General features: G+C 44.0%; 1 protein-coding gene and 2 pseudogenes across 4 annotated transcripts in view; all 3 read left to right on the plus strand.

Annotated features, from left to right (window-relative positions):
* Positions 1-7,888, plus strand: part of LOC125528979 (light-mediated development protein DET1) — a 32,046-nt gene extending 24,158 nt beyond the window's left edge. For 2 of the 4 annotated variants that reach the window (XM_087546908.1, XM_087546906.1), the window contains exons 9-11: positions 22-117; positions 3,435-3,534; positions 7,530-7,888. In XM_087546908.1, coding sequence (XP_087403034.1) covers positions 22-117; positions 3,435-3,534; positions 7,530-7,666 — 333 coding nt within the window. In that variant the 3' untranslated portion in view covers positions 7,667-7,888. Of the gene's footprint in view, positions 1-21; positions 118-358; positions 728-3,434; positions 3,535-7,529 lie in introns of those variants that run through there. The other 2 variants (XM_087546907.1, XM_087546909.1) reach the window with 2 other exon arrangements.
* A 6,433-nt stretch (positions 7,889-14,321) lies between these two features.
* LOC147979430 (uncharacterized) lies at positions 14,322-18,961 on the plus strand (annotated as a pseudogene).
* On the plus strand, positions 18,304-19,861 carry LOC147979431 (uncharacterized; annotated as a pseudogene).
* Positions 19,862-21,549: the final 1,688 nt, after the last annotated feature.

Raw genomic sequence — 21,549 nt, forward strand, 5'->3', positions numbered from 1 at the left:
TATTTGTTTTCTGTTTAGCAGTTTGTGAAAAAGATGATGGCGTCACTGCCTTACACTTGCCAATCACAAAGTCCTTCACCATACTTTGACCTGTCGATTTTTCGTTATGATGAGAAGGTTTGTTCTACAACTTGTTTGAATATATGTTATACAGTAGTTCCAGTTTGGCTAGTTTTCTGGCTTGAGTCACCAACCTCTTTCTTGCTTTTGCAAACAACCAATATGGTCTTGGTAGAAAATTGAACATGAAGCACACGTTAATACATTATTAACTGGAATGTCTAAACATTTGATATTGTTGCGTTGGGCTTACTTTAAGTCTGTCATTGAACCAATGATTCTTGAAAACTCTGAGCAGGACATTGTATATCCTGCTATTTGTAAAAAAAAAAATGAGAACAGAGGGGAGACTCCTCCATGTCTTATTCATATAGGAGATGACAAGACTCAAACCCGGGCCGGCGACAGCAACCTTTGTGCTGTCTATCACTCCACCCAGAAGAGCTTCTCATATCCTGCTATTTGTGACATGTAATATGTGTAGCTTCTATCCTCTTTGAATAAATAACAACAAAACAAAAATTAGATGTGCAGAGTTATTGGCAAAAAAAATACATAGTACAAAGCAGCATCTTATAAAATGCTTTTCTACTTAGAATGTTAGTATCAACATCTGACTTACACATATTGATTATACTTGAAAATGGAGCCGCCATGTTTTTTCTCATGTATCCACTTGTTATGACATTATTACTGCAAATAGATACTATGCATTGCACTGATAGTCAGAGGTCCTGTTGGCCTGGGAGATGATTGCCTGTTTGCATGTTGGTAACTTGGTGATGATTTTGCATATTTGTTGGGAGAGTGAAGATGCAGCTACATTGCCATTTAGAGGGGTGGTTGCTGGTGATCTGATTAAAGAAAAATGAGAGAGTATAGGTGTGGTTGGCGTGAAGGGAAAGAGTTGTGCAGTATTAAAATTTCAGTTCAATTTATTTTGATGAGATCGGAGCTGAGCAGGGGCGGAGCCAGAAATTTTGTGAAGCCCGGGCAAGTTTGAGCCTAGCTAACTGAATGATGTAAAAAAATTCGGGGGTTTGAATCAAGTTTTTTTCCTTGATATCGGTTTTTTCAGGTAGGGGCCAAAAGAACCATTTTTTGAAAAATCATTTTGGCTTTCTTGCCTGAAATTATTTAAACAAATTTTTATTTCAAATTCATTTAGCAGTAGAATATATAGTATTTAACCATTTGTATACGAAAATCTCTTTTTTAAAAACCACTTGGCGCACTTTATTAAACTGAAATCAAAGTTACATCATCCACAATGTCCGAAAGTAAAAAGCTGGGAGGATCACCATCCCAAACAAAAGTAGAATTTAAATTGAAACTATGTCTAGCAAGATTGTGCGCCAATCTATTAGCCTCCCTAGGGCAATGAGCGAAGGATACCGCACCAATACAGTATGCTTTTTGAAAACAATCAGCCAAAATAGCAGTATAGGGGCTCCAAATCTCGATCACGCCATTGCATGCTTTTTGAATAACTTCCAATGAGTCAGATTCAACAATGACTTGATGACAGCCAAGTCCTTCAACCAACTCTAGTCCTCGCTGAATGGCTACTGTTTCCGCTGTCGTTGCATCAAGGAGATGATGAAGCAGCCAGGATGCTCCCGCAAGAGCCTCTCCTCGGTTGTTTCGAAGAATTGCCACTGCTGCACCCGTTCCATCTTAAAAAAAACCGGCATCAACATTTAGTTTATACGCAAATCTCTTTGTGTTCTAGCAGTGAACACGCGTTAATCCTTTCCCTAATGCGTGGGTTTGAGTCCTCCCTAACCCACTGTGGTCATAAATTTTTCTTTTAAACACTGATAACATTAGAAATCAGGCTGGCGAAATTGGTAGTCGGCCTGTGACCTCGAAAGCACTTCCACCAGGCTAGGGGCTATGTTGTGTTAAAATATGCATACAGATTCTATTTGATACTCCCTCCGTTTAACGCTCTTTTATATTACGGGATGGAGGGAGTAGTGTGAAAAACGCTCTTATATTACATTACGGGACGGAGGAAGTACTAACTAAACATGTAGCAAATAAATTCAGGGTCTGAAGAAATATCCGGTAACCGGTCGGTTCTTTAAAAACTTGACCAGTAGAAAACCTTCATTTAGATAGACAACATGTAAAATAGCATCAAAATCCCAGACCACAAATCTACATTAATAGTGAAGTGAAATTATGAATTAGCAGTCATACAAATGTAATTTTGAAATGAAGTAATATAACCTCAATGACCAATTCTCCATGGCCGAACCTCAAAATTTGAACCTAAATAAATCTACCAATCTCCAAAAGTGCAATCTCACCTAATCTCGGAGGAGGGGACAAGCAGCTGCCGGCCGATGATGCAAGCCGTTCCTGGTATGGATCCGTTTTGGCACAACCCTCCGCCGGCCATGTACCCAGCCTAGGCCTGCATCCACTCGCCGCCATTCCTTCTTCGATCGATCTAGGGTGGCGCCGTCCGGAACAGCTGAACAAGCGGGGTCGTGGGGAGTGGAACGATCGACCGATCGTGCTTCTTTTTTGTTTGAGAAAAAGATCGTGGTCCTTCTCGTCTGAAGTAAACAACAGCCGAACAGACCTCTTGCTAGGTTAGTAGCCCAGTAGGCCCAGTTCTCATCTGATTTAACGTAAGGGCGTCAAGCAAGTCTCGCCTGATCCATTACTACTGAAGGAAAAGGAAACCTTGATTAGCAAACCAGAACGAGCCCAGCTGCCTGGGTAAAGCACGATGTGTTGACGGTTTTTCTCAATGTAACGGAGCCATCGTAGCTGGCGCGTACCTAGCGAGCCCGGGCAAATGCCCAGGGTCGCCGGGCGCTGGCTCGGCCACTGGCACTGAGAGAAGCAGTGGCAGGTGATTCAAACCAGGGAGGTGGGTCAGCAGGCTGCAATACTTCTTTTGTGGGTTCCAGCAAAGGAGAGAGTAGTGGGTGCTAAGCACTGTTGCTAAAATGCAAGCTTAGCCCCTGCATGAGGTTGGGTTGAGGTTGTAAGTTAAACCCCTTCTACTTCGCAGAAGGCCTGGGTAGGCTAGGTATTTCTTGGAAATTTAGTATCCGTGTTCCTATACAATGTGCGAGTTGTTTTATTTATATAGTATAACACTGCACTTGTTTTGGACTAATGGCTTTTTCATTGCTGTAGTAATTTAGCTCAAAGCTAACCTATGCAATATGAGCGATTCCATCGTGATGAGTAATGACAGTACTGGTTTAGATGTGTCCAACTTGCACTTTCTAAATCATTTTTATGACATTCCATGGCTTTGTTTATCTTCTCGATATTTGTCGTACTCAAGTGCATGATAGTAATTTTCCCTTCATTTGATATATCGTGTTGTTTCGTTTCCTTGTTTGCAGCTGATTTCAGCGATTGATCGGCATAGGCATTGCACAGAGCATCCGATAAAATTTATATCAGTGAGGCAACCAAATGTTGTCAAATTTAAGATAAAACCAGGTAACTGTTGATCCATTGCTGTGACCAAGCATCTAGATTCTAGAACTAGGGTGTGTGGAACTATATCAATTTGAACTTGTATCCGCATGAGAAGTCAACATTAGTAAGGCTCATGTGCTCAAATTCTAGACCGTAGCAAACTCGTCACACTCATCCTCCACAATCATGTTGTGCATGATCATGCAAGCTATGATCACCTCCCACAACGCTTTTGGATCTCATACCTTTGTAGGTCCTCGAACAACTGCAAAACGGGCTTGGAGCACTCCAAATGTCCTCTCCACATCCTTTCTAGCTCCTTGTCTTTGGGCAAAGTGAGATCTTTTCTCACCCCTTGGATCAGAGATGGTCTTGACGAAGGTCGCTCATGAAGGATAGATATCATCACAAAGATAATAGCCCATGTTGTAGTCATGAAAATTGATGGTATATTTGCACGGAGGAGCTTCTCCCTTGCACAACCTTGCAAGCAATGGAGGCCGCTGCAACACGTTGATGTCATTGCTAGACCCAGGCATCCCAAAGAAAGAGTGGCAAATCTAGAGGTCTTGTGATGCAACTTCTTCAAGAATGATGGCTGGCTTCTTACAATGGCCTTGATATTGCCTTTGTAGAGCATATGGGCAATTCTTCCATAGTCAGTGCATGCAATCCAGAAATCCGAGCATACCTGGTCACCCTCTTGCTTCCAGTGTCTTGGGCAGTTCGTTCTCTCAAGTACTTCGGTCCAAACATCATGATCACCATAGTAGCAAACCTGATCATGACTTCGACGCATATGCTTTCGGACATCCGGAGGTACTCGTCCCATGAATCTGTGGCCGTGCCATAGGCAAGCATCCTCAATGCAGCGTGCACTTTTGGTAACCAGATAATCCAATCTTTCCAACGGTATCCTTCTTCAGGATGAAGTAGTCATCATAGGCCCGAACACCATTGTAGAGGTGATCGAACACATTTCAGCTCATCTGCAATCGATGAAGAAAATAGGACTCAAATAGCGCATTGGGGACAAAGTAGTTCGTCCATCAGCATCACATCATCTAATGATGACATATCTATGAACTCGGCGTAGAAGTACTCGGTGGCCGAATGCATCGTGTTTGCTTCAAAGTAAACAATAAAAATGTCAATAAATTTGGCTGTGGCATTTGACCAAACACTTGCTGGGCACTGTGTCCACCATGGACGGCAATGTGGCAGAGGGTACCTCGGCGGTAGCCGGACCAGGGATGGAAGGGCGGCGTAGGCAAGTTGGGGCTGGCGCTCGGTTGGAGCGGCGGAGGTCCAGCAAGGCCTGAACGGCGGAGTGGGTGGTTCAGCGGCGGCGTGGGTCTCGGATTACACGGATACAGAACAAAGGGGAGGGACAGAGTGAGAAAAGCAGGGCTTGGGGTAGGTTTTTTGTGTGGGCCGTGGGTGTCGGACGCCTATGTAGCGGCTGTCCGGACATTCGCAAACCTCCCTGGCTTTGCTTCCGGTTTGCGAGAATTCGGACGTACGGACTGTTCCGCGGACATTTGATGCATGGCGTTGGATGGCACAAAGTGTCCGGTCTGTGCTGGACGTTCACGGGTGTTTTGATGCACAGTGTTGGAGATGCCCTTATCTCATTAATTCAAGCAAGATAGCCTCATCTCAATCCCATAAGCCTCGTCTCAACCCCATAAGGAGCAGCAGGAACTGCGTGCCAGTCCTCCCCTTTGATGAGGCCCACGTGTGGATCACAGCGCTTGTCCCTCACTGTGAGGGAGACTAGCGGTAGCACCCCCACCTCACATCTGCTGCTGCCGGTTTCTGAATTGGTGGAGGGAAGTTCAATGGGGAAAGTCACAGGTCAGAGAAAAAAAATCTGACCGGTGTGTCCCCAATCGGTGCTAAACGCTGGAGCAAATTTGGTTTATTGGACCCTCCTTGCTTTTTTTTTCTTAGACCTGCCTCATGCTGCTTAGACTCCAAGGCCGATAACCAGACCAATGAACGGTCATGAACTCCCACACTATAGTGATGTATTCAGTAATCATGAGGGCAACATGACCACATCAGGGCAAGCCAAGACAGTGATGTAATCAGTAATCATGAAGGCAACATGACAACATCAGGGCAAGCCAAGACATAAGAAATCGTACCTGACTTTAAGGGTGCAACTGGGGCGGGCCTTTCCGCTAGCTAGCCGTTAGCCTGCCCCACAAATAAGTCCCGCTAATTCTCCCATGGGCCAAGTGCGTTATTCATGCGGGTGCGTCCGCTGTGTTCTAGAGCGGCTGCATATCCCGCAAAATGCTAAAGCAGCTGTCATCAGCTTCGAGCCTGCGACCTCTTGTCCTTGCTGTCCCTGGCCTTCTGCTGCCTGCTCTATTTTCTAGCAACATCCGGGTTGCCGGCGACAACAGATTCACTTTATTTCCCTTTTCCTAGAGAAAGCAGGATCGATCGGCCGTGCTCTGCGTACATGTTGTGGCACGAGCACGATGAAAAGGCCGATCAGCTAGACGTACACCTGGTGACACTGCTGCGGGGCACCATGCAGGCGTTCCAACTGCTTCCCCCAATCGTGACAGACCAGGGCCATTGCCTCCCTGCCAACCGTGCCATGGAGGCTATGGCCTGCGTGCTCTCCGCCTAGCTTCACGGACATATTTTGGGACGGCAAGGGCGCCGTGTGGTATGGTTCTGCCGTACGCCTGTGGGTCTACTTCATCGATTTTTAGTCAAAAGAGACCACCTGCCGGATTGAAATGACAAAAAAGACCACCTCTGGATCAGATTGACAAAAGAGACCCCCACGGCTGTGGCGGCAGGCGCATCAGGCAACACGTGGCACCTGCCGCCACGCCGTGAGGCGGCCGGCCCTGCCGCCCCATGCTGCCAGGCGGCGAGTCGCTGCAACAGGATTCCAGGCGGCAACAGAACGGGACTGGTCTGATGGGCCACGCCGCCACTGTTTGAGGCGGCCACCACTGTACCTGCTGTGCTCGGTCCGACACGCTGCTGCTGCTGCACGCGGGACGGGTGGGCCCTGCCGCCACCGTGTGAGGCGGCCGGCACTGTAGCTGCTGGCACCGTATTATGTGTACCACACACTAGATCGCATTTGCTTGAACCGGACATAGCAGCTTTTTGGTCGTCCAATTAGCGTAATCACTAGAGATGATCTTAGCTAGCAATGCAATGATGCCACTCAGTGACCCAACCCGTGCATGCAATGGTGGCAGCAACTACAGTTCCGGCCGCCTCATACAGTGGTGGCAGGGTCCACCATACCCAGCTCCGTTCCGTCCTGTGTGGCGAGGGGCTGATGCGCAGGCTGCCGCCTGGCAGCATGGCGGCGGGGCCGGCCGCCTCACGGTGTGGCGGCAGGTGCCACGTGTCGCCTGGCGCGCCTGCCGCCATGGCTGAGGGGGGGGGGTCTCTTTTGTCAATCTGATCCAGAGGTGGTCTTTTTTGTCATTTCGATCCGGCAGGTGGTCTCTTTTGACAAAAAATCTACTTCATCGACGTCGGTGTGCCGGTTGACCCGCAGGCGGTCAATGTCAGTGACGGTCTTCACGGCGGTGCCGCTGTTAGACCAGAACGTTTGGAGTTTGGAGCCAAGCGCACGCACGCCAGAGCTGACAGGCTGAACGCCAAGAGCAACACAACAAAGGGCGTGCGATGTGGAGAACTGGAACCGATCTCCACCAAATTAGATGTGCGGGCTGTACGGGGCGTACGTGGGACGCTGCGTTAACCTGCAACAACTAGTGCAGCATTACGCAGACCCACTGCAATGCCCGCATAAACTGTGAGCGCCCACATATGCAGGTGCAGGCTGGCTGTAACCCGCCTTGCTTGCATCCTGACATGACTTGATAATTGGAAAATATATCATCACTTTCAGGACACCGGAGGGAAATCATTTATACATTTGCTTTTCTACTTGGGTTCTAAGTCTTACTTTGTTTTAGTAGCATTTCTCGAGTAACTTCACGTGCATACATCTCCCTTTTCTGCAGGGTCAGATTCTGGTGGTTCCGACAGCCGAGCAAAAAGAATCTCTTCCTTCTTGTTTCACCCATTTTTCCCGCTTGCACTGTCGATTCAGCAGACATATATGCAGCCAACTGTTGTCAATGTACATTTCAGGAAATAGAAAAATTGTAGTCGCTTCCTCAATTGTGTTTGGCCCAATAGAAATTTTGGTCATCTGTGGTAGATGTTTTATCGGTTGATCTTACTATAGGAGAAAAAGAAGTGGTTTTTTGCTTCTTGTTCAAGTGTTAATACTGAAATAACCATTTTATAGGGTATCTGATGTTGGAAGATAAATGTTAAGGCACCAAAGGAAATTTAAAAACAAATAATTTCTACTTTATCTATTATTTCATGCTATACTACCTGTGCATACATCAAGTTCAAATTTGTTCTTTGTTAGTAACTGAAAAATGTGAAAGAAAATATTTCTCTCTTCATTTGTAAATTGGATACTGATTTCAAATTTGCAGTGTACTTTAGCCGTCGTGGTTCTTATACCAGTTGGAACATTTTTTTACCACGACCCTTTGGTGCCATGTCATGACATCAAGCAGAGTTTCAGGTATTTTAGAGCATTTTTTTGTTTTATTAGAATTTAAAAAATAAGATTCTCAATGTTTGTGTCCGAGCCATGACACCAGGATGTTTGAGATCCCTTCCAATTTTTTGCATGGGCCTAACATGCACCTAAGGACAAAACTATAATTTTTTGACATATTTTTTGGTTGGCTGTTGCATGTATACATACAGTTCAAATTTGAATTAACATATAGTTCGAATTTGAACTACGCTCATTAAATGGCTAGAAACTCACTTAATGTTTTAAAAATGCCAAATGAACCCTGAAAAATTACAAAAGTTAACATGACAGTTGTATTCGTGTATATTTATGTTAAAATATATATTTCATGTCCATAAGACGCAGCGACCATTGCTTCGTCGCTTAATATGTACCATTCCCTCTTGGAACCACAAGTCTTCTTGTGAGATATTTCCGGTTTGTGAGAAGTACGTGTCAAAATTTATTGCAATTTGGAAAAGAATTTTACCATGGCCCCTTGGTGCCATGTCATGACATCTTGCAAAGTTTCATGTATTTCATAGTATTTTTTTGAATTTAAAAAGCTAAGATTCTCAATGTTTGCGTCTGAGTCATGACACCAAGATGTTTGCGATTTCTTCCAATTTCTCGCATGGGGCATAAACATGCACCTAAGGACAGACAATGCGTATGTACTTCAAATTTGGATTAAGCTTATTAAATAGATAGAAACTCACTTAATGTCTTAAAAAGCCCAAATGAATCCTGAAAAATTATAAATTTTAACATGACAGTTAAATTCTTGCATGTTGACGGTAAAAAAATGTTTCATACAATTTAGACACTATGAGTTGCTACTGTACCCAAAATAGTATTTCAAATCAATACGAAAAGTCAAGTACATCACATGCAGTTTCGTATTGGAACTGTTTGCAATAATAGTTCACGGGTACTGTTTCTGGCTTACGTCGGAAGCTTTGTCGGCTTCGTATAGCTCCAGTGTTGGCCACACTTGATCCCCAACCCCATTTTCAAAGACGAGGACATGCATCCGCTTCTTGAAGGCGCTTATGGTCGACGCCTTCATTCGCCGACAGGGTAGCTGCTGCTGTGACGACGACTGCAAATGCCGAGAGTGCTAATGCAGTGAGAGAAAATTTCTTCAAGAATTGGTTGAGTCAGCATTGATTGTAGCCTAAGTAATGTTGTTGCATGTGTTTGAAACCCGACCGTTACGACACGTGTCGGTTGGCCATCGATCCAAGATCAAATCGGTCATATCATGTTGGATTGTCGTTGGCTATAAATAGTCGTCCCCTGCATCATAAGTTGGTGGTTGCTTCGAGTTATTGCATGATTTTTGTCGTTTGAGAGCAATCCACCTCCGAAGGCTTTGAGAGAGATTTTCCTGTGAGGAAAGATCCAAACACCTAGAGCTCAAAGTGATTGAGCATCACTGAAGACATTCTGTTCTAAGTGAACTAGAGACTTATTATACTTGAAAACTATGATCTTCCAGACAGTTACGTGTCATGTTCTAAGCATTCAAGAGTCATTGTGGATTGCCAGTGAACGAGTTTCTGAAGGTTTTGAAAGTTTATCTTGAAGATTTATCTGAGTGATAGGGTGAGGTCTACGTGACCTTAGCTCAAGGAGAATAAGGTGAAGATATAGTCTTCTGACTTTATTCTCAGCCTTCCTAACCAGACGTACAACTCTCACAACAGTTGGAACTGGTCAAACGAATCCTCTGTTTTCGTCGAGCTGCTCGTTCTATCCCTTTACCGATTTACTTTCTGTCTTTGTATTGTGATGAAGCCTTTTCTTGCTCATCTTTGTGTCTGAAGACAACACTTGAAGACATTCCCTTTGATCCCATCTTTGTCTTTGATGGCCTCCAAGTTGTAGGATCGAAAGTATGTCCAGAGAAGGGGGGGGGGGGATGATTAGACTACTTGACTAAATAAAAATCTATCCTTTTCCCAATTTTAGTTGTGGGAAGATTTTAGCAATTAGCACAAGTCAAACAATCAATCTACACATGCAATTCTAAGAATATAGCAGCGGAATGTAAATCATTGCATATGAAGCTAAAGGGAAGGGCTTGGAGAAGGCAAATGCAATGGAGACACGAAGATTTTTGGCATGGTTCTGATAGGTGGCGCTATCGCACATCCACGTCGATGGAGACTTCGACCCACGAAGGGTAACGACTGCGCGAGTCCACGGAGGGCTCCATTCACGAAGGGTCCACGAAGAAGCCACCTTCTCTATCCCACAATGGCCATCGCCCATGAAGGACTTGCCTCACTCGGGTAGATCTTCACAAAGTAGGCGATCTCCTTACCCTTACAAACTTCTTGGTTCAACTCCACATCATGTCGGAGGCTCCCAAGCGGCACCTAACCAATCTAGGAGACACCACTCTCCAAAAGGTAATAGACGGTGTGTTGATGATGAACTCCTTGCTCTTGTGCTTCAAATGACATCCTCCTCAATACTCAACTCTCTCACAGATTTTCTCGTGGAATTGTCACGGCAGATGTCCTAGAGAAAGGACTTAGTCGTGGAGCCATCGTAACTAGGAAGCTTAAAGGGGTTAATCGGGACAAAGGACACGAGAGGTTTATACTGGTTCGGCCCCTTGCGGTGAAGGTAAAAGCCTAGTCCAGTTGTTGTGGTATTGCTAGGTTTCGATGACCAAGGAGCGAATACGCTTGCTTGGCTCTCGATCTGTTGTTTCTTGCCCTGAACCGCCGCCGGGTCGTCTCCTTATATACATGGGTTGACACCCTGCAGCCTATAGAGTCCCGGCCGGCTCATACAACGTCTCCGGCTCTGTGACAACTCTTACATGCCTTACTTTGCAAGTCTTATTAATACATGACGGTTTATACTTACGGGCCTTAAGCCGCCTCTGGGCTTGGGCCTATTATAAGCCTTATCGTAAACCGTCACCCTGCATACTCTTCGGGCTTCACTTAAGTAACCCGCCATTGTGGTTGACCCGGCCCCTCCTGGGTGGGTCATATCTGATAGTCATATCCCCAACATTAGGCCCTAGGTTGATTTAAACTTTGTTCATGTCAATCTTCAACACTTAGACGAAATCCATCTTCTACTGCTTGTCGAAGCTCTGGAAACCGCCATGACGTCATCTTCAGAAAATTTGGAAACCCGCCACGATGTCATCTTTAACGGTTCCTTATCTTAAACGCCTTTCAAAAAATCGAGGCGTCCATTTAGCTAGATAATCATTATTTTGGCCTTCCTCATTTTTCGTGCCTGCCTGTTCATCTATCTCCTTATAAATAGGCGCGACTGGTCTTCCTCATTCTTCTTCTTCCTTCTCTCGCAACCCGTCTGTCGCTCGAGCTCCACCGCCACCGCAGCGCTCATCGTCGTCCTCAACCTTGGCTGCTGCATCACCCTGAGCTTGTCCATAGAATGTCGGCGACCCTTCGCAACAGATTTGCGCCCGTAAGTTTTTGCCTTTCTGCTGATGACGGGAAAATGGCGGGCGTGAGACACGCGTCCACGTCATTGATACAGAGTGAATTTTAAATGCATAAAATAAAAATGGAATCAAACATTGCAAGTACTTTATTTCCAGAACTCTTACATTTACATAAAAATTCTGTTAATTACATCTTCGAAGAGAAAACCCCTGATTAAGAATTTCAACGTATCTATTACATAGGATTACATCATATGCCTATTACAAATATACTACAAGAGAAATCCTCCTCGTGGTCGACAATGCAAATACTCCTCCATCATTTCATGTGTGATGTATGGGGATATATTTTCCTAGCAAGCAACAATTTGTTCGTGTTCAACCTCATTTATATGTAGAATGGAGATTGATTTTGGTTAGGCCTAATTTTATCCTACATTTGGCACAAAGGATATGGGTATGTATTTTCCTTTAGGAATTTTGCACGATATATTTGGTTGGTGGTATGGATATACTTGACATGTCAATTTTAATAAGTTTTGCATCATCACATTACTACCATCATTGCATAGCATTGGTATGGTGCCCGCATGTAGCGTAACAGATTGAATCTTTCTGACACAATCTTGGTGCTTTTTTATGGTGCATGTGATATATGTCATGTCTTGTTGACTCTGAGCCCAGACAGTATCAAGCTTGACCTGAGTGAAATTTGCTTATGATATTTTTTGTTTGTTTAAAGCCTATGTGGGCTACATGGAATATGCCTTATCATGTATTTTGTATGACTTTTGTATGCATATGCGGATGTGGAGTGAATCTATTTTTTATTAAGTTATGTTTTACCTGTATTACTACTAACACCGCGTAGCACTAAGATAATGTCCGCGTGCAGCATAACCAAGCAAAGGTTTGTGGAGCCATTATGGTACTGCATGAGTTATATGACATCTATCATTTTTGTTTATGTTTGTACCTTACATGGCATTAGCACTAACTCCACATAGCGTCATTTCATTGGCGCTAGTGTGTAGCATAACCCAAGTAAAGTGAGTTTGTGATATCTTTTTGTGATGATGCTAATAGTTTAGGCACTTATAGCATCGGAGCAAGTTTGCAACATCTTTTATACCACTTTGTCCAAAATATGTGGTATGAATGTTTTATTTAGATTTATCTTACTTGTATTACTACTAACGCGGGGTAACACGGATATCATGTCCGGGCGTAGCGTAACCAAGTAAGATTGGTTTTTATGATGCAACATGTTTTATAATTCATCTCGCATGATTTAGGTCTTTGGTTGTGTAACGTGAACATATTTTTTAATTAAGTCTTGCCCTGCTCGTATTACTACTAATACCGTGTGGCATTAAGATAATGCCCGCGTGCAGCATAACCAAGTGAGGGAATATATTTTTATGCTCTTGTTTGTATTGCAATTAGCGTGACACATGATTATCATGAGTTCAATTTAGCGCGTTCGTAATTTAATTCCAACTTAGTCATATCCATTTTTTATGATGACAAAATTAAGACAATTTTTATGAGGTTTTCGCACCTATGACACTCGTGATTTGTATCCATGTATAGAGACTAAACCAAGGAACGAGGCGTTCATCTTGGCTTGTATCGCTAAAGGGACCGAATCAAGACGAAGATCAATGGGACGAAGTGCATGCAACATTTAAAGAAACCGTGCTTACAAGAACCATGCACGCTCCTTGACTCGTATCGCGATGGCCAATCCAAAGGCGAAAGTTTGGAGTAGATATAACATGCTCCTTGGTTTGTACCGCGATGGCTGAACCAAGGATAAAATTTTGAGATGGATGCAACATACTCTTTAGTCTGTACCAAAATGGCCAAATCAAAAGCAAAATTTTGAGATAGATTAAACATACACCTTAGTCTGTACCGCAATGGCCAGACTAAGGGCAAGAATTTTGGAGAGATGAAATATGCTCCTTGATTTGTACCGCGATGGCCGAACCAAGAACAAGAATTTTCGGAAGATGAAACGTGCCCCTTGATTTGTACCGTGATGGCCGGACTAAGGGCTAGAGATTTAGAAGAAGAAGAAAAAAGCTTCCTGGCCTGTACCACAATGGCCAAATCAGAGGCTAGAGGAGAGCCATTAAATCTCACCTTTCAAACCTCCTGCACGCCTGCCTCCTTCTCTTTTTTTGTGCTACTGTGTGTATGATTTTTGGCAGAGGAAAATGAACGAACTCCGGGCCGACCCTAGAGCAGTGCATCTGCCTGGTATATATAGGGGAGGGTGTGGAGCACTGGCCTTTGAAGGCTGCCGCGCGCGCCAAGGAGTCAGCCTGCACGTCGCTGTCCTGTAGGACGTGGGAGCAGGAGTCTTGGCTGAATGGTAGAACGTGGGTAGACTTGGTCTCCTGAGTTGATTGATGGGACTTCGGCCGGAGGGCACATGGCCCTCTGGCCCAATTAGTTTAGTGAATTTCCTTAATCAAGCTTTATCTAGAGATGGGCCCTGCTACAAGGCATGTATGGGCTTTTTACTTTGATTATTTAATCAGAGCAGCTTTTGCATATGCATGGTGACTGTGTTGATTTGCTCAAAAAAATAATTAATTATTGGCTGTGAGGGCCACGCCACATACGTTCATGCATGTACGCTGCCTAGCCTGCATGCATTAGCACATAACGCATGCTCGTGCTAGCTAAAGATTTAATTGATGCTAAATTTTCTTTAGTCACCAATTATATTGTCTATGCATTTTGTTAATATGCCGTGATATTTTGATGGCCAACGTCGACGGCGCGGCGCCCGTGGGTGGTGTTCCTCCTTCCTGCAGGGTTGTCATGGTACTCTCCGGCCTTGTCCGTCTTCGAGGTTTGTCTTTGGGTGAAAGCCTTTTGCGCTGCCGTAGCAGGGTCGGCTGATGGCGTCGTTCCCGGGTCGCTTTTCCCTTGTGGTTGTCATCTTGAAGACTAGTTCCCCTTCGCGCTTTCCCTAGGGTGGACATGCATAGTTGGTCGCAGGTAATCCTCCTGGTCCCGACGGTCCAGTGCGTCAATGGGTGTGCCTATGTTTGTTTCTCGCTATGACAGAGAAGTCGGAGCTGCACGCGGCGGGGCCCCCGCGACAATGATGATTTCATGAGGGAGGTTTCCGCGGACGGTGCTCTTCGGAGATTGCGATGGATTAGGTCGTTGCGAGGCTTGCAACTTTCTCTTGCAATGTACATCAACAAAGTTGGAGCTGCCAGTCATCAATGTCTTGGTTAATTGAGTTGTTGATTGATTTCTTTAAATTAATTCTTTTCATTATCGGACGTTTTATTTTTGCTGTTTTGAATTTATATTTTATACATTTATTTATCTCAGTCAAAATCCATGTCAACAGATGCCTCTCGAGGTCTGGGTTCGAAGTGAGATTTTTTTTACTCGGACCCAAAGCTCAAGACTATACATATTTTGTTTAAAGCACTTTTGGTGAGTATAATGAGTTTATGACTTTTTAGATGATCGTGTGCCAGTTACGTACAGCTTTTTAACCATACGTTGCAATTGTGGAGGCTAAAAATCAGGCCACGTCCGGCGAACAAACTCCATCCGGATAACAAACTGCGTCCGCTATCCCCTCAACTCTTTTTAAACAGCAAGTCTTCTTTTCTTTTCTTAAATCAAGACAGAAGACGACGGAGATGAAGGTCTACTTCCGTCCGTCCGGCTGCAATCCTTTTGATAGGTTAGCAAATTATATACGACTTCGCTAGTGCCTAAATTGATTCATTGACTGATTAGTCTGCTATTTCCTCAGTCCCAGATTGCTTTCAATCCCTCACAAGATACACCTCCGTGTTGGCAAGTGTTGACTCCTCCAATTGGGTATGCCTCTTTCTTTGTCCTGTCATTACCAAGAAATGATCTATCCTTTAGCATCTTGGATGTTGTTTTTAATCTCTATTCCATCTCCTCATCATGTAGGTGCAGGGAGACGGGAACACTAGGATACGGTCTGGATCGAATATTCCTTGGGTAATCTGCCTTTCCAAATTATCTAATTATGTGTGTTCGCTGTGGCATCTCTCTCATTACTAGAAGTGTCAGGGATATAATGCCCTGAATGCATAAAACTTTTTTTTGTCATGGTGTATATAGCCCTGGTCTCTGGATGTGTGTGATCTGTATTTATTCATCCAAATATTGTGATCCCACAGTCGGCTTTCCGGGAAGCCCCTATTCGGACTTGGTCCGTCGTTCGACTCGGGGATTACTATTTTTTGTATGAATTAGTAGATTACTCACTGTTGCCGCCCCGGGAATCCTATATATGAGCTTAGTCCGTCGTTCAACCGGTGATTTTTTTATATATGCATGAAATAATGAGTCGCTCACTGTCGGCGTTCCGGCAAGTTTATATATGGGCTTGGTCCGTCGTTCGATGGTGATTTTTTATTGCCATATATGTATGAGTTTGATGACTTGATCATCGTCGGCGTTCCGGCAAGCCAATATATGGGCTTGGTCCGTCGTTCGACTATGATTTTTTTCATATATATATGAATTTAATGACTTGATCACTGTCGGTGTTCCGGCAAGCTTATATATGGGCTTGGTCCGTCGTTCGATGATGATTTTTTATTGCCATATATGTATGAGTTTGATGACTTGATCACTGTCGGTGTTCCGGCAAGCCAATATATGGGCTTGGTCCATCGTTCGACTACGATTTTTTTCATATATATATATATATATATATATATATATATATATATATATATATATATGAATCTAAAGACTTGATCACTGTCGGCGTTCCGGCAAGCCTATATATGGGGCTTGGTCCGTCGTTCGACGGTGATGCTACTGTTATTTTAGAATGAGGAATATTTTTAATCACGCGCACCTGTTTCGTGTTTCTCATATTCCTCTTTTGCGTCAAATTCAAATATTGATTCTTTTTTTGTAGATACTATCTCTCATTGCAGATTGTGTACCCTGGGATCATTACTTCCATCTTGGTATAATATTCAATCTTGCACTTTCACGTACTATTTTAACTTCCTGTAATTTCATATGTATACCGACATGCATATTTTCCTTGTATATAGATGGAGGAAGCCACGACACCATATTCGTCTGAATCATGTAGGATGCTTCTATCATAGTTGGCCAAAAAACACCTATTTGAACCTGATACTAATGAGCTAGCCAATCCAGTGATTACGAAGTTAGGCGTACCACACGGCCATCCTGAGCTTGGACACGTGGATGGACGGCAGGGCCATCTTTCTCAGCTTGTTGTTATCAACCTCCCGCACCTGGGCCCAGACTTGATGAAGCTTCAACCCTTGGGACACATATGATATCCAAAGGTTTAGGCTGGGAGAATCATGAGGTTGAATACGCTCCAATGCCTCTTAGGTATCTTGAATGGGGTACTAATGTCTTGAAGAAATATCATACCCACCTGAAGGGGAGTGAGGAAGGTGTGGATTACGTCTATGGAGCCATTTATTGCTCTTTAGGCAACTATTCTGTCTCCCCTTCTCTTTTAAGGTCTTCATTAGAGAGATGGGATCCCAACACCAACACGTTTTTGTTCTCGTCTGGCGAGCGTACAGTCACACTTCTTGATATGCACCAGATCGCGGGGTTGCCCCTTGATGGTGAACCTTATGAAGAATATGTTCCCCTAGCTGATGAGTTGGATCCTTCGACTCTTTTGTACCCCAACTTCCTGCCTCGGCTCCTAGAAATTTGGACCATGCTTGCTGTGGGTGGCAAAGTAGGTTTCAAGAAATGGTGTGACTTCTTTCACAATAGTGGAGTAAACTCCTTTGCTACCAAGAGCTTAGAAGACCAGCGCGTGTACACTGCGGCTTTTCTTGCCATATGGCTTTGCCGCTACGTCGTTGTTGGTGGTGGGCCATATATTCGCCCTGGGGTATTAGTGATGGCGGCATGGATTTCCCTAGGACGATGCATCTCTTTAGGCCCACCTGCTCTTTGCTCCCTTTATTACTCACTTCGGCGAATTTGTACTCATCCGATTGGCCCCTCATTCATACATAGGATTTGGCCGGTCCACTACCTTGCTGGATGGATGGGCGTGTACCTCAAGAAACCCTATGGAAACAGAGCAAAAACGCCAAATTTCCCGAGCTCCAGAATTTTGGCGGTACAACCTAATATGGTGAACACCATGTTTAAGACGCCACGTCATTTTACTCCTAAAGAGGCACATGCTTTCCTCGATGACTATAAGAATATTGTTTGGAACCCCTATTCTCTCACTATGGAAGGTGTGTTCAAACCCAAGAGGGCTTTCTTAATTTCTATTCATTGAGGCATGCTGCCGTGGAGGCGTGGTACTATCAGCGCCGATGTGTGTATAGCTGAACCATATCACCCAGATCGAGTGGCACGACAGTTTCGTCTTGACCAAGTTGTACCCTTTTTGCCTCTAGCGAGCCTGTATACTCAAGACGAAATTGGAATTGCCTATGCTTTTTGGCCACATCTATTATCCTTGGCCCCTGAAGAATTCAACTATTTTCCTGACGATGATCGAGTTGGGAACTCCTCTGTAGCATGGGCTAATTAGTGGAAAAAATTTCTAAAGCCTTTCGCCGACATTCTGGACCATTTTTGCAATGGCAACATGACTGAGAAGACCCCTTATGATGTAAGGATAAAAAATAAGCGTGCACTACAACACAATATCTGGCCTCGCCCATTGTTTGATAAATATTTTATGGTGGTGAGGAGACTATCTATGGAGCATCGTGACCAACATGTTCAGTCCCTTGAGAAGGCAGAGACACCTATTACAGATCAATGGAGACTGGTCCTCTATAATTATTTAAATGATGTTGTTGCTGCTCAACCGGTGAAGTCTAAAGAGGTGAGCTCAAGCACATGTGTGTCCATGTTTCATTATGTCTCACGTACTATTTAGTACTAACTTGAGTTCTCTTTTTTTGTGTTTTTTTGCAGCTAGGGCGAGGTAATGTACTGAAACAGAATGCCATAGCTGGGTCCTCCTTCGCTCATCTGCTATCAGTGGATAATGATATCTCAGACACTGCCCCATCCGCTAGCGGAAAGAGACGCATACAATCTACACCGCCTTATGTGGAACAGGAAGAAAGGCTGCCCTTGAAGCGTAAACTTGATTTCGCCCAAGAATCCAATTTTTCTGAACCAATAACATTGGATGGTCCGTCCTTAGATGTTGAATTCAGTAACTTTGTTAGTGATGAAGATTTTAGCCATGTTCTCACGGGAGAAAAGGACCATGGCCTTGGTGACCTCTTCGATTTATCTATCGAGGATTGTCCCTTTGGCGAGTGTGGCATAAGTCGTCCACCCTCCAGCCCTGGTGTGGCTGAAACTGTGCCCCCTACCCCTAGTGCTCTTGGTCTCATGTCAACTTTACCTGGTAGTTCATTATTTTTATGTGTTTATTTAACTGGCCGTGTTTATGAACCATCACTATCATCAATTCTCATAACTCTTCTCTCTTTTTTTAGGTTGCGAACAAGAAATTCACCACTCACAAGACCCCGAGGTGAGGTAGTATCAGGGAAAGACACACAGATGGACTGCAGTTTCGTCAAGGACACGTTTATGGAGGCTACATATTTCGTGGTAAAACGAGCCCTCGAAGGACTGAACGACTGTACCCTCGGTGATCCCGAGCGACACATCATGCTTGAGAGCGTTTCTCAGACGCTGCCCACGCAAGTGCCTGAGGTAGCTAAGGTGCAGGCCATGTTGGTCGGGCTTATTGACCTTTCCAGGAAGTTGGAGGTTGGCCAGACTAAGTTCATGGAGGAATCCGAGCAAGATGAGCATGTTGTTGCTGAAGTAGGACTTAAGATTAAGTCTGGCCATGAGGTTTCCAAGGCCATAATTGAGGACTTATCTGCCGTAGAAAAGAAGTGCACTGAAATGGAGACACGGGAAGCAGAGCTGAAGGCCCAGCTTGAAGAGGTTACTATTACTTTGCACAAGCTTAAACTGGAAATGGAACAGCGCCGACAAGCACATGATGCCCATCAATCTGAACAGAAGAACTTGGTGAAGACTCTACAGGATACCAATGCTGGCAAACATACAAGGCTAGCTAAATTTGAACAAAAGACGGTAGATTTAAAGACTGAAGCAAGTCAGTTGTTGAACAACTTGCAGAACTGGCGAGCTCCTTGAGAAGGCATAGACTTCGTTTAGTTTCTTTTTTCAATTCATTATTTCCATTTGAATCATTTTTTGTTCAGTACTCAGTTTCACTTCAAATGTAGCAGTACTTTGTTTATTCATGTGGGAACTTCAGATTTTATGCATGATGTTCTAGTACGCCAGCTTTGACGTTGAAGCATCCTTATTTATTTACACCATCCTTGTGTATGGCCTGAAGCATTATTTATTTTATTCTATTTTTTTATAAATGCATGTACGTACCCTTTTTTTTGTACGACGGTTTAAGCTTATGAAGTCTGGGGCCTGTTTGATGTTTTTTTATCTTTATCTTTTTATTACATTTTTTTACAATTTATACTCGTAAGTTGTTGGAGTACTTTTTTTGTATGCCCTAGTTTATATACTCATAAGGGTGTGGAGTAATTATGATGATTTGATTTTTTTATCATCACAGTTTATACTCGTAAGTTGTTGGAGTATTTTTTTTGTGCCCCAGTTTACACTCATGAGGGTATGGAGTATCATTTTGTTTTTACTCAAGCATAATAGCGCTTAAGGAATTTCCCATTTATCGGTGGCGGACAATACTCGCCGTTAGGGGAAATTATCCTGTATGCACCACTAGAGTAAACTTCTTTTGTGATATAGGGGCCCTCCCATTTTGGCTCGAACTTTCCTCCCATCCGTCGTGTAACATTCATTGGACGAATGCCGACGAGCACTAGGTCTCCTTGCTTGAATGATCTCCTTTTAATGTGCTTGTCAAAGGCACGAGACATTTTAGCCTGATAAGCTTCCAAATTTTGTAATGCCTGAAGGCGTTTCCCTTCAAGCATTTCAAGTTCACCGGGGTGTAATTTTATGGCCTCCTCTTCCGAGAGTTTCTCTTGAATAACCACTCTAAGCGAAGTAATTTGTACTTATAATGGTAGAACTGCTTCTCCTCCAAACACAAGGGAGTATGGTGTCATCCCAGTCGGTGTACGTGTCGTGGTTCTATAAGCCCACAAGGCCTCAAGAAGTTTATCATGCCACTCACGCTTATTTCTTGACACGACTTTCTTTAACAATTTGCAGAGGGTTTTATTAAAAGCTTTCGCTTGTCCATTAGCTGCCGGATTATAAGCCGTAGAATAATGATGAATTATTTTGAATTTCGAGCATAACTTATCGACATGCTTATTTTTAAATGGCCCCCGTTGTCAGACATGATACGAGAAGGAACTCCGAAGTGATATATGAGGTGTGTTCTTATGAAGTGCTCCACATGCTCTCCCTTATCCTCTTTTAATGGTATAATCTCGGCCCATTTAGAGAAGTAATCGATGGCAGCCAGGATAAATTTATGACCCTTTGATGATGGCGGATTAATAGGTCCTACTATGTCCATTCCCCACATTTCAAATGGCCATGCAATATTTGTGGGATGCAACGACTCATGGGGTTGATGTATGAAATTACCATGTACCTGGCACTCGTGGCACCTTTTTGCAAATTTCATGGCGTCGTCAAACATGGTAGGCCAATAGTAACCAAGATGTCGCAGTTGATAATATAACTTAGGACCAGATTGATGCGCCCCACACACCCCGGCGTGCACTTCATTTAAGGCTTCCACAATTTCATTCCCTGCTAGACAGCGGAGGAGGATGCCATCGAAGGAATGCCTATATAGGGTATCATTTATACATGTATAGTGAACTGACCTTTTCCGAACTCTAGACCTTTCTGCGGAGTCCAACGGTAAATATCCATGGAGTAAGTACTCTAGGAAAGGGCTTCGCCAGTCTCCAACTTCAATCTCGTAGACATCTGCAGT

The sequence above is a fragment of the Triticum urartu genome, chromosome 3A, assembly GCF_056163025.1.
Source record: "Triticum urartu cultivar PI428250 chromosome 3A, HENAU_Tu73, whole genome shotgun sequence".
In the NCBI taxonomy this organism is placed as follows: Eukaryota; Viridiplantae; Streptophyta; class Magnoliopsida; order Poales; family Poaceae; genus Triticum; species Triticum urartu.